The 13,867-nt window shown below is 37.8% G+C and overlaps 1 protein-coding gene across 3 annotated transcripts in view; it reads left to right on the forward strand.

Annotated features, from left to right (window-relative positions):
- Positions 1 to 5,529, forward strand: part of LOC121506372 (cilia- and flagella-associated protein 47-like) — an 83,985-nt gene extending 78,456 nt beyond the window's left edge. For all 3 annotated transcript variants that reach the window (XM_041782153.1, XM_041782155.1, XM_041782154.1), the window contains exons 65-67: positions 2,270 to 2,431; positions 3,236 to 3,401; positions 5,104 to 5,529. In XM_041782153.1, the coding sequence (XP_041638087.1) occupies positions 2,270 to 2,431; positions 3,236 to 3,401; positions 5,104 to 5,271 (496 nt within the window). In that variant the 3' untranslated portion in view covers positions 5,272 to 5,529. The remainder of the gene's footprint in view (positions 1 to 2,269; positions 2,432 to 3,235; positions 3,402 to 5,103) is intronic.
- Positions 5,530 to 13,867: the final 8,338 nt, after the last annotated feature.

Below are 13,867 nucleotides of genomic sequence, written 5' to 3' on the forward strand. Positions count from 1 at the left end.
CTGTGCTTAAGTAGGGTATTTCATGGAAATGATGCTGCAGTTGAAGGTCCAGCTGTCTCACTTGAGATTTGCAATGCTCTCTTGTGTTTTGTTTCCTGAAAACTGTGTGCATTATCCTTGATAACTTTCGATTCATCAAGAATCTCTTGAGAGAACTCCTGTCTTTTATCACTCTAGTTTTCCCTTTGAAATGGTAACACATTAATGGGTCTGTATTGGTAGTGGTTCATGTTGCAGTTAACAGGCTGACGTCATTATTGTAAGGCTGTAAACCTAACCTAACTCTTCCTTATATGTGTTTACAGTTCATACATGTATAAGACTGATTAAAATTTATACAAAGCCAGTCAATTCTACCCTATACATTTGTTCTTCATTAAGTTCTCATCTAACCTTGTAAAGCCCTTGGACTGGCAAGATCCCATGGCTGTCATCAGGCAAATCCATTCAAAAATTACTGAAATAATCAGCGTCACTGGAGGAGAATGAAGTGGTAGCTATGGGTGTGATTTAGTTGTATTGCAAGCTGGTAAACAATGGCTGCTGCTGGTAAAGTGATTCACATGGATGAAGCTATAGCAGCTGTTTTACCGCAAATGAACAACATGTCTTCTTAGGCATCTATTTCCCTATTTAGATTCCATTTACCCGACTAGTCTTAAGAGGATTAGATGCTTAAAAAAACAGTCAAATTCATCACAGGGTTGTCATGTCAGCAGATGCGATGAGAGCCTGTTATATTCGACATAGTGTGGCAGCTAGCTCTGCCAGCCGTTGTTCCTCTTTCCAAATCTTGCGCTTCATCATTTGATTAACAAGTTTAATCGTTTAACCGTGCACATCCCTAGTTTAGTCAGTCATCTGCATATAGAGACTTTCTCAGACTCTGATCTAGAAGCATATATCTCTTCCTTAAGATCAGCATTGGTCTTCCTTCTGTCTCTAGTCCTTAAAATCTTGAGGCGTCTGATTTCTGCTTTAGCTAATTTTCGTTTCCTGCCTCTTCCTTGACTCCAAAGCATACTTGACCACAATGTGAGCATACTTTATGTCTTTCTCTTTTTGTCTCAGAGACCATCCAGCATCATGAAGTGCTTTTGACGTTTTATCATGTTGAACAGGAATGAGGAATTTCAGAGTTAATTCACCTTTTTGTACCCAAATTGGAGCCGGTTCACTGAGGAGTCAGAAATTAATCAAGCATAACATTCATCCACTAAAACTTCATTTTCTTCAGGAATGCAAGTAAATGACTATAATAAACTAAAATGCTTTACTATTTTGTCTATTTTTATGTAAAACAGTAAATTAGAAAGTTCATAAATAACAATAACAATCATATTTTAGCATTCAAAAAAGAATTTTGGTTAAAGAGCTTCTACATCAGGGGTCATCAACTACATTTGTACAAGGGCCAGCTTTATCCTAAACAGGCACTTTGGCTGCGAACTCTCAAATAAACTAAAGAATTTTTTGAAATGGTCTAATTCAGATATTTATATTTTAATTTTCTTTCAAATGTATGCATTTTTTAGCTCAAACAGTGAGATCAGTCCCTGTATCACAGCCAGCCACAAGGGGGCAACTGAGATATTTTAGCTGAATATTTCATGTATGTGCTGCGTAGTGATAAATGAAAAAACCCAGCTGAAAGCTGAAAGTTTCCATAGAAAGTGGCATTTTTTTTATCAAGAATGAACTGATAAATGTATGTTTGAGATGCATTATATTTGCTAAAAATTGCTTACAAGTGGATTTCTGAAAAGTGGATGAAACAAAAGTCATTCCTGATTCAATTGTTTCAAGCTCAGTTGTTTTGGGAGTCGTTTTAATAACTGTAGGGAGTTTATTTAAAAATATATAGAATAATAATTAAAAAAAACATCATTCCCAAAATACCTCAACATTTTTCCGCTAAAATTTTTCTTCTGCACATCCGGGGGCCGGATGAGAAGAAATAGGGGGCCTGATGTGGCCCCCTGGGTTGCCAGTTGATGATCACTGTTCAACATACTGATGTGTTAATCATTACAGAGACATAAAAGAGGATTTTGGTAATTAACAGTGCTGGTAATTTAGGGCAGCTGTGGAATAAACCTTACAGTGGGTGGTTGTGTAATAAATTTGTTAAGCACTGTATATAAACTAAGTAAAGGAAATGGGTGAAAATGCAGTACAAATACACTGAGTTCAGTTCCATTGCTGTTGTAGTGAAAGCATCAGGGGTCAAAACAATAAAAGAGAAATAAATGTATGTCTTTATGTTCAGATGTGCCGCCGTCCTCGCTGTGCAGTGTGAATCTCAGAGGATCTGGAAGTTTCCAATCACTCTTATCGCCACAGAGCCTCAAGTCGATGATGTCATCGTTATTGAAGCCACTGAGATAGGGAAGACTTCAGCTGTGGGGTTTCGCCTGACCAGCACCACCAGGTGTGTGTTTATCTCTCTGTTTATCATCCAAATTTTCTAATAATTGAATACAAACTCAAATGTACCACTTCTCTAGCTATGCAGCACTTTTAGATAAAAAGTCCTTTAAATCTGCGATTTCAGTTCCCTTTTGCTCTTTCCTTTTTCTGCCTCAGTTGACAGGATAAAATAAGTCAGGTCCTTTACAACTACCCAACAATGTAGGCTTTGAAATGTTGAACAGAAGAATATCAGTTATGCTTGGTAATATTTTGCATATCATTTGAATGGATTTACTAAGAGGATGCAAAGATCTGCAGATGTGGGAACTTGGTTTTATTAATCACTCCTTTTGTGCAGAACCCCAATGAAAAAAACATCAAATTAAGCTTGCTTTGGTTTGTTCCCTTATTCTCTCTCCAGCTCTCATCTTATCCTCACAGACTCTCTCTCTTTTGTACGTAAAGAGCAGTATCACAGCTTTAGAAAACATAAGAAATGTCCACATCAGGCATCTAGTCAACTGCTTTATTTTATCAGAGCACACTGATCCTGTTTAGTATTCTGGATCCATCACCTTGAGTAAACTCAAGCTGAAGCGCTTTCACATTTAACAAATTGTTGATGTGCCTTAAAATCCCAGCCCACTAGTGCTCGTGTCGTCAGAATGTACAAACCAGAGCATGATAACTCCTCAGCCACATGAAATATGCAGCTGCATCTCCTGCACACGCAAACATACCCAGATGAGATTATGATTTGATGTGTTCTCTGTACCATGGGGTTGTGTCCTGTCATGTTCTGACTTTGAAGTTTTGGTTTCAGGAGGCCAGAGCCGTTCACAGCAGCGCTCCTGCCCGGCAGCAGCAGTGAGTTCACAGTGACTCCAGCCTCAGGGATGTTACCTCCTGCTGGTTCTGCTGGAGCTCTCATCACTGTGTGCTTCACACCTAACATGAACAGCAAGCACCAAGCAAGACTTACCATCCAGGTATTTCTATTATAAGGCTCTAATGCAATCAATAAACTTAGTGCTTTTTAAAATGGAGATAAAGTGGGATAAATTAGGCTATGTACTTGGTTTGCAAATCCACCTAGAAGCAGAAGGAAGTAGATGAAAACCACTTGAATCAGTTTATTCCTACTTCCACATCTACCATGCAGCTCAGATGATAAATGCACGAATAGACAGACTTTGGTATTCAAGCACCGACCCAGGTGGCAGTAACGCTCATATCTGCTTGCTAACTGCTATTAAACAACTATTGAAGAGGAGGGAGAAGCCAGCTCAACAAAGCAGACAAAGAAAAAAGCAAGATTAAGTCACAAAAGCTCAAACTAGGTGGTCTACTTGAGTGTTTATTTAAGTGCACTGCTCAGGCTCCATTTTGAAATTTCAATTCATTATGAAGCTGTTAGCCATATTTTTCCACTTTTAACCCATTTTGCCACTTTTTAACTGCTTTTCACCCTTTTTAAACCCACTTTTGCCACTTCTTTACTTTCTTCACTCATATTTTCTGCTTTTTTCTTTTTTTTTGGCCTTTTTTATAACCTGTTTTCACCACTTTTAACCAATTTTTGCCACACTTTAACCACTTAATAACTTGTATTTCTGCCACTTTTAACACTTTTTAACAGCTTTCCACCATTTCAGACCCATTTTTGCCACTTTTTCCTTTCTTTACCCACATTTTCTGGTTTATCCTTTTTTGTCTGTTTCATAACCTTTTTTGCCACTTTTAACACATTTTTGGCACTTTTTAACTGCTTTTCACCATTTTTGGACCATGTTTTGCCACTTTGGCCTTTCTTGACCCATATTTTCTGCTTTATCCTTTTTTTTACTGCTTTTAAGCCTTTTTTGCCACTAATAACTGCTTTTTGCCATTTTAACTGCCCATTCTTGCCAATTTTAGCAATTTTTTTTTTCAATATATCAGTCTGTGATGCTTTTTATTTTGCATCTTTTCTTGTTTTTCCTTTTATGTCTCATGTTTCATACACCACAGGCTGTTTAAAGTATCACAGATAGCTTTCAATGACACTACATGTCTTTAACTAAACTGTACTGGCTGAACTGTGACCTTTGTCAGGATGTCCAGTCTTAAAAAGTATTAAAAGTAGATAAATCAATTTAGCCAAAATTTAGGCTTTTGAATCATTAAGAGAGTCTTAGATGCAAGAACTTAAGATGTCAAATTTTGTATCAGTTATTATATTTGTAGACTACTTTTTCTGCTACTACATTTAGTTTTAACCACAAGTGAGACGTTGATGGAACTCCACTAGATCTGATGTCAGTCTCCACACTTGTTTATGTTCTGGCTCGTTGAGCTATCAGTGCAGCCTTAAAGCGCTGCTGTGTCTCTCACTATGTGATCAAGTGATGTGTGCATCTAAATGTTTTCTGAGATGAGGTTGCCGCTTTCCAATGTGACCTCATTTGGGGGAAAACAAGCCATCAGATTGAATGGCGGTAGGTAAGGAAACATCAGTAATGACACGATTAAAAGCCATTTTGTTGTGTTTTGTGCCTTAAACAATTAAAAATTCATAATTTAAGGCAAGTTTTCTTATTCTAAAATGATGAAAGAGTGCCAAAGAAGAGTTCTGTGTCTTTTATAAAAAAAAAAAATTACCAAATTGCTGACACAAACTTGCATAAATTGCCTATATCTCCTCTTTTACAGGCAGCTGACATGCAGTGGACCTACGAGGTTAGAGGGAAACCCCTAAAAGCGCCTACATCCAGCCCTTCTACACTGCAGCCAGCTTGTGAACGGCAGCAGAACTTTGTGACTCGAAACCTCCAACTTCCCACCGTGGCTAACTCCTCCCCTCTCAAAATGATCAGATAAAGGACATCCTGACTCCATCACAGCTAAGGGTTATCATTTCTGTGTGATTGTATTTTTCACTGGGCTACACATTCCCAACAAAGTCACCCTTAATTATAGCTGTACCTTTTTATTCAGAAAGCGCAGCAGGCAGACTGCCACATGGTGATGGGTTTGTCCTTTTTTCTCTTAAAATGGCTCATTAGTCATGTTAGTGTTTCTCATCAGCAGTTCTAATGAGCTCTCTGTCTGCCAATACAAAGGTGTGTTTGTCTCTGCTTTCAGGCACATTTTTTGGATGATATTGAAGGAAATGGCTGCATATTTATGGCCTTTTTATTATTTAGTGTATCGCCAAGAGACATGACCTTCATCACTGTAATTGAACAGTGCATGATCCCCAAACTTTAATAATTCTATCCAGTAGTTATCAAACACGTTAGAATTCATTCTAAGGCATGAGGATGGTAGAAAAACTCCACAATCCATCTCTGTCTCATCTCCTTACCCTCTTGTCATTTTATAATCTCAGCGTGGATTTGATGGCTTTTTCTGCTTTCATATCCATGAAAAGAGCCAGCGTCCCTGAAGTTTTTACACATTCAGCAGGTTTTCAGATGCATGATGGGCCATATATGCTAGTAATGGTTATGAGCTTCCTATTATGCCTCAGAGTCCACTTTCAGTAAGATGTTTCCACTTTTACTGTGTTCGTTCTTTGCCTTATGATCCTTAGGTAGATAGCTGGGTCATAAATTAAATGCACCTCAAATTGCTGGTGCATGGATATTCCCACTGCAACCTATAATAAACTAAACAGGGTAACCTTGAACTCTGAAGCAGTATTCCTGGGTATTTAAGTGTCTTCTTTTTAATAAATCAGACCACAACAGGCTTATTTTGCCTACATGAAATCCGTGGTTCCTTTCTGAGAATACTTCAAACTCCAGCCCTCTGTCAAGTCAAACATGTGTGACTGAAATCAGAAGGAATAGCCGCTCATCAGACAAGCTGCTTAACTTGAGAAGTTTTATTTTACCAGATAATTTAATAGATTTTAAAGGTTTATTTTACAGAAGGGCCTGACACTCGACATTTTCTGGTGGCTATTTGAGTGAGAGTGAAAAATAGTTTTATAGCCTGCTTGAGTTTTTATATTTTAAACAGTTAATTAACACCCAGTGTTTTAATGCTAGTATAAAATTAATTTCTATGTAAGAGCAGCTCCAAATCATTTATTTTGCTGTCAAAAAGTATGCTTTAAAGACAGAAATTGGCCAAAGATATAATTAGCAAGAATATTTAAACTCTGATGGCACAGCGTATGTCTACTGCAGCAAAGCGATGCATTTCTCTTTACTTCCCTGTTTAATCTGTGCAGGGAGAGGTGTTTTATTAAAGGAAGGCTTGCTTTGATAGGGTAAAATGGAGTATGTGTTTTGTCTCATTCTAGGTGCACAATTTAGCATATAAAACATAATTTTCAAACGACAAAAGCCCTGGTTATATCCAATACCGCCCATAAGGGGGGATAAAGTGGAGGGCTTTTCAGGGACCAGCCAAACCAGGGGTTCAAAGAGGTTAGCAAAATCATGGTCCATGGTAAAGTTAAGCTGTGGTAACCATATTTATTTTGAACCTGAATAATAACCACTTTTATCAAAGCAACAAAACTTAATTTTATTGCTCTAGTACACTTTAGCCTTTTTCAAAATGTAAACCCTTTTTCTTAACAGAGTTACCTTTTTACTGTGAATGTGGATGGGCACACTGAGCTAAATGATTAAGAAAGAAATGTCAAACTTCAGAGATAAGCCAAGATGTGCACAAACACCAGGACACCAGAAAAAAAACTCAGACAACTTTAATGGAAAAGAATTAAATCATGTAAAGAGATTTTAAAAAGGGTGAAAACTGCAGAAATTGGACAAAAGTGGCTTTAAAGGCAAAAGCAGTGAAAAAAAGGGTTAAGAGTGACAAAGACAAAAAGGCTGAAAATGTGGTTTTGAAAAGGTAAATAAGTTGCAAAAACTGTTTTAAAGTGGAAAAACATTTTGATCAAAATGGGTGGTAAGAAAGACTAAAGCTGTGAATAAAGGGTTAAATGCAGCAGAAAGAGGTGGTAAAAATGTGCAAGAAGATAAAAACAGTTGGTTAAAAGTGGCAAAATAGGGGAACAAAAGCTGGAAAATTTGGTTTAAAGTGGAAAAAATATGGTCAAAATGGGTAAAAAGCAGGATATTTGGTTTAAAAGTGGAAAAAACGGGTAAAAGATCCCAAAAAAAGGGATAAAAGTGGCAAGAATGATAAAAGCAGTAACACAGCATTTAAGAGTGGCTAAAAGAAATGGCGTAACTGGGGGAAAAAATAGGTTAAACTATCAAAAATGGGCAAGAAACTGAAAAAAATTGGCAGAATTGGGCAAATAAGTGGCAACACAGTTTTTAAGAGGCAAAAATTGGTTAAAGTGGGAAAATTATCTTGAAAGCTGCAACAGAAAAAAAGTGTCAAAAATTGGGTCAAAGTGGAAAAAGGCAAAAGAAGAAGAACAAGGGGTTAAGATTGCCAAAAAGAAGTGGCAAAAATAAGTTAAAAACAGCAAAAATGGGCAAGAAGCTGAAAAAATTGGTGGCAAATTAGGTCAGAAGTTGTAAAAATTTGTAAATATAGCATAAAGAATTGGCCAAAAGTTGCAAAAAATGCACAAAAGCAGCAGATAAATGGCAAATAAGAGTTTAAAGTGGCAAAATAGGGCAAGAAGCTTTAAAAATCAGTCCAAAGTGGCAAAAAATTGGACAAAATGGATGAAAAATGTGGTGATAGGGTTAGAGAAGCAGCACAAATAAATCATGTCTGTAAACCAAAGTGGATGGCTTTGTAGGCTAAAATTTTGACGTGCACTTTTAATTTGAAATGTTCACCTTTCCCATTGGGTCACATGATTTCCTTTTTTCTCAAATATTTTATTAAAACAAGAAAACAAAAGTTGCTCCCATTTTTAAAACCATTTTTTTTTAACTTTTTTATTTTTTTTCCTTTTTCTGTCAAAAATTGAATGAAGAGTTTCCCCTGATTTTTGAGGCTGGTGTCCAACAGAATATGGAACTACCAGAAACTACACTGACCTTTTAGACCACATATAACGAGGCTAGAAATATCCAGAAACGTAAGAGGGAGCAAGTCTCTTTTGGCATTTCATATGGGTCTCCATTTACAATAATACTGATCTTTTCAGAGACTTTAGATCAACTGTCATAAAGTGTCTGTCATATCTGGGTACATGTTAAGTCATGGTATTGGAGCTGCATACTGCATGTGTGCATTTACCTTTCTGTCATCCACATATGGAGCTGTCCTATGCCTCACCTTGTGCCTGTGGAATTATTCACGAGGCAGTTACGCTCAGTTATGCTTCCATTAAGCACCATCTGCAGCCTGCTTGGGCAAGAACGGAGGGAGTGAGAGAGGAAAAGGATGTGCAAGGAGAGCTAGAGGAAGGATAGAGAGAGAGAGAAAAGATAAGGTTGGAGTAACAGATGATGGAAGGAGCAAAGGGGGTGAGGGAAAGTAAGAAGTGATGAGAGCAGCAGATAAGTAGAACACTGAAAGGTAAATGTTTGTGTGTGTGTTTTGCATATCCTATGTGAGAGGAAGGATGCGTACAGTCTGACAGTATGCATCAGTGAGTATTTATAAGGCTCATTTTTGTCATAAAATTACTCATTTGAATTGCCATAGCAGAAGATTGTATTTCCTTGAAACCAATGGCAGTATCCTTGTTTAAGTTCAGAAAGTTTCAGAATTATTTACTCCCACCTCTAGAGCACAAAGATTGCTTTATCAGTGTGGAAACTGTTGGTTGTGGCATTCTTGTATTATTCCTTTTCTTAGGGTTCCTCTTAAGCTCTTCTGAATATTGGATAAAGTGGTAATTATTTCCTTTGATAAGAAAGAGTTTACTCCTGGTGGGAAAGCAGGCCTAAATTTAAGATTCTGGAGAAATTATTTATTTATAATCTGAGGCAGTTGATGAATATGTAATGCTTTGGGATAGTAAATTACTACTCCAAACTCTGTGGAAAAGGTTATAATTAAAGCTAATTATTTAAATAGCTTTTGACATTTCTATTTAGCTTGTAGTACCACTTAATCCTTGCAGTTTGCCTTCTTCTGATCTTAACCTGCAAGATAATAATTACCTCTTTGAATGCTTTATTGCCTCTTCATTTTCTGAAATCTCACAAGCTGTTTAAAAAGGCATATTATCTGTCATTACTAACTACAGGCTGTGTATGAACATGGATGATGCAGCAACAACTTCTTGAACAAGAATGAAGCCTACACCACGTTCCAAATTATTATGCACAGTGGATTTTAGTGTCATAAACATTCAATTTTTTGTTTTTCAGTTAAACTCATGGATGGGATTGTGTCTCATTGCTCTTTGGAAGGTGGGAAAGCGACCTCGGCAAAGTATATAGTTTCTGACTGACCACTTTCTTCCATGGTACAAAAAGAAGAACAGTGCCTTCTGTAGCAAAATTATCTTCATGCATGACAATGCACCATCTCATGCTGCAGAGAATACCTCTGTGTCATTGGCTGCTATGCGTATAAAAGGAGATAAACCTGGGGTGTGGCCCCCATCCTCCCCTGACCTCAACCCTTTTGAGAACCTTTGGAGCATCCTCAAGCAAAAGCTCAACGAGGCAGTTCGGCAGTTCACATCAAAACTATGTGCTAATAGAAGGCATTTTCAAGGATTTGGGGGATTTTAGAGATGCCAGTCAGGTTTCAGGAGTCCATGTTTGGCCCTAACTACCACTAGCTCCACCCCTGGAATATTATTGGTAGTACTGTCTGCTGCAGTAACCCATCACGTAGTTGGAAAACAAGATATTGTTATTATTTTGGTTGCCAATATGATAACCATGTACAGCGTTGCCTCGATTTAGTCACAAAAACGCATCAATAGATTCTTTCTGTTGAGATGCTTGTTCTCAGAATTAGCATGGTAGCACGGCCTTGTGCAGAAACTATGAAGTAACTATGAAGCCCCTGACACCCCTGATCTATAACATCTGTATTGTATGTGATGATATGTTGCTAAATTATTCTGAGTGCATGCCTAGACACCCAAATCCCCATGACATTGTTGACCCACTCGACATTTCCAAGTTGAGCAGAGATGTGATTCTCAACTTGGCACACACCTCTGCTGTGCACAGTTTAAAACAGAAGTAGTGCAGCAGATCATCTCAACTCTAATCTTTTGTTATTGTTTTGATCAAGAGCCCCCTGGCAGTGGAATTCCCACACTGTGCTTTTAAGTTACTCCTTATATTTGATGCTTATGCATAGTCTATTTTAAAGCCAGCAACAATATTTCTGACTTATTTTCTCATAATTCCAACATTTTTCCTCCAGGACTGTCTTACAGAGGGCAAAATGTTGCAAAAATTTAATCTAGCCTGGCACAACAAACTTCCAGTATGCTCCTCTGTCCCATGGGTAGGATTTTTTTACTTAATTTTATAGAGAAAGAAGAGTTTCAGTGGGGAAAAAAAGAGAGAGTGAGAGTGATAACATTTTAGATTCCAAGCGTCTTTGATGTCCTATGACAGTGGAACCATATGGTCCTGCATGAACTAATCCCTCTCGTTTCCCAGACATTCCTAAATGGATTATCTACTTGGCTGCTTAATACTATTTCCTTTTCATTCTGTCACACTGAGTCCTATCCCCATACATCACTCACACCGGGATTCAATTAGCATGGCAGTAATTAAGCAGGGGCTGTGTCTCCCTGAAATGCACACAGCGTTATTTGACAGGCTGCCAGGAGGAGGAGGAAGAAGTAAAGGAGAGAAGGTGATGAAAGAATGTTAGAGGAGGATACTTTTCATCATGTGTTGTCACTTTTTCATCCTCACTTAAGTGGAGGCATCCAGCACATGCATCAGCTGTGATTTTACAATTAAAGTTAAAGTGTATACAAACATTTTTAATTCAGCTCCATTGATTTTCTGCAACTCCAGACTACAATATTTAGTTCTTTTTAATTTAGGAGTCTAGTTGTTACCAATTTCAATCTGAGATTAAATTTATTGATTCTAAAACTATTATGTATTACATTTCCTACATTCCTATTTTTAAACGAAACCCTCCAGTTTCATTCAAATCTCTCTTTTAAAGTCCAGCATTTCCCTGATTGAACAATTACATTTTTCTCCCACTGGCACATGTGAGGTATATCACTGCTGATAATTAGTATGCAGCTGAAAGCCTCATTGCACTCACAGAATAAACAGCTTGTCACTTCTGTTCTGTAGACAGGCGCCACTTTTCACTGTCATGTACTGCTCTCATTGTATTATTGTTTCAGTGTGACACTCTACAAGCGTTCAGCTGACAGGTCACCACTGTGGAAAACATAGATAACATTAGTCATGCTAGACTGGATATTCAGTTCTTGGTATGTTTTAGAACTGGCATATTGCAATACGTGTTAGTAATCTCAATATTCAGACTGTCATTATTCTATTCATAGTTTTAATTTGACTCCATACACATTCAAAAATCAGGTGGGAAGCTACACGTTTAAGCCAGTATAATTTTTTTCCTAAAAGAAAGTTCTTTAGCTGGTTGCACTAACTAGTGAGGTTGAATATTTAAATAGTTTGCACTTTTTTGTAGCTTTTCATAGTCAACTTGCTGAAAAGAAAACCATACATAACTTGAGAGCTCACCTTTCACGCCTTAGTAGGTCTTACTGAGCACTTTCTAGCGAGCCTGGAAATTGGCTGACTTTCCGAGGTCTTTAAAGATTACATCCACACCAGTAACTCCAATATTGGACACCTCTTTATCCATTTATAATCCATTGTTTGGATTGTTCCTGCAGTTAGCCGGTGAGCCCGCCACCATATTGTCTGTTGATATCCCAGAAAGAAGAAATTAGCTGAACAGAGCAGAACAGAGACTTGTAAACTAAAGAAGACAGTATGAAGACTCATAATAGAGAGAAAAAGACACAAAGAGGCTGTGACGTGTCCCTAAGAGTCACTGCATTTTAAAAAAATGGCTGAAATCACAAAAGCACAAGGACTTTTTTTGTAAAAATGTGAGTATTTTCAAGACTTTTTTTCACAGAATTGTTCTTTTTTACTGTTTAGTCCCAAAGAGATGGGAGAACAAGTTTGTACAAAAAAATCTTTGTATTTTAATTCCAGTTTTGTTTTTTCTTTTGTCTTTATAGTCCATTAACTTTTCAAAATTCAAGGGACATCGCTGCAAAACACATATCCCCTAAGCCCAGATTGTTCTGGAAAAAGCCTGTTCAGAGCTTATATGTGCACCACAGGGTTGATGTTTTACAAGATTTTTGAGACAAAAAGTCCATATGAGACACAATGTTTAAAAACATAGCTGAGAGCTCTAAAGGTTAAGGGTAAAAAGCCAAACCTACCTGGCCCGATGTGAAAAAGTCATTGCCCCCTGAACCTAGTAACTGGTTGCACCGCGCTTGATGGTAATAACTACAAGCAAGCATTTGCGATAACTGGCAGTGAACCCATTCCCTCTGCAGAATTTATTTAATTCAGCCACATTTAAGGGATTTCAAGCATGAACAGCCTATTTAAGGTCATGCCATGGCATCTCAATCACATTTAAGTCCGGACTTTGACTAGGCCACTCCAAAACCTTCTCTTTTTTAAGCCATTCATAGGTGGACTTGTTTGTGTGTCTGGAATAATTGTCCCTTGTGAGATGAGATCGCAAGTGATGGCCCGACATTCTCCTTCAGGATTTCCTAGTAGAGGGCTGAATTCATGGTTCCATCAATTATGGCAAGTCATCCAGGTCGCCAATCTTCAAAAAGTTCAACTTTTGTCTCATCAGTCTCTGGAGTATTTTCCTGAAAGTCTTAGGGATCATCCAGCCTTTGTGTTCTTTTTGGCCAGCAGTGTTTTTGACCTTAGAACTCTTCCATGGATGCTGTTTTTGCCCGGTCTCTTCACATTGCTAAATCATGAACACTAACCTTAACTGAGTCAAGAGAGGCCTGCAGGTCTTAAGATGTTCTGGGTTCTTTTGTGACCCACTAGATGAGTCGTGGATGTACTCTTGGAGTAATTTTGGTAGGCTGGCCCTCCTGGGATGGTTCACCACTGTGCCAAGTTTTCCCCAGTTGTGGATAATGGTGCTCATCTTTTCCTGGTGTTGTTTTCTGAGGTCTTTAAGCTTACTTCACTTTGTCAGACAGGTTCTATTTAAGTGATTTCTTGATTCAACAGGTCTGGCAGTAATCAGTTCTGGGTGTTTTTTTTTTCACATAGGGTCAGGTAGGTTTAGTTTGGATGACTTTTTTCAGTTCATAAATGAAATCATAATTTAAAAACTGCATTTTGTATTTGCTCAGGAGTGTGACAAATAAAAAAGATAAGACATCAGGATGGAAAATACTTTTTCACAGCACTGTAAATATGACTTTTTTTTTTTTTTTTTTTTTGGCAAAGGACTAAACAGGTACAAGCTTCCTTGAAAGTCGGGTACACAGCCTGCACATCCTGCAGTGTTACAACACAAGATAAGGGTCCGGTATCACAGAGCACCC

Source organism: Cheilinus undulatus, linkage group 24 (assembly GCF_018320785.1).
Source record: "Cheilinus undulatus linkage group 24, ASM1832078v1, whole genome shotgun sequence".
NCBI lineage: Eukaryota > Metazoa > Chordata > Actinopteri > Labriformes > Labridae > Cheilinus > Cheilinus undulatus.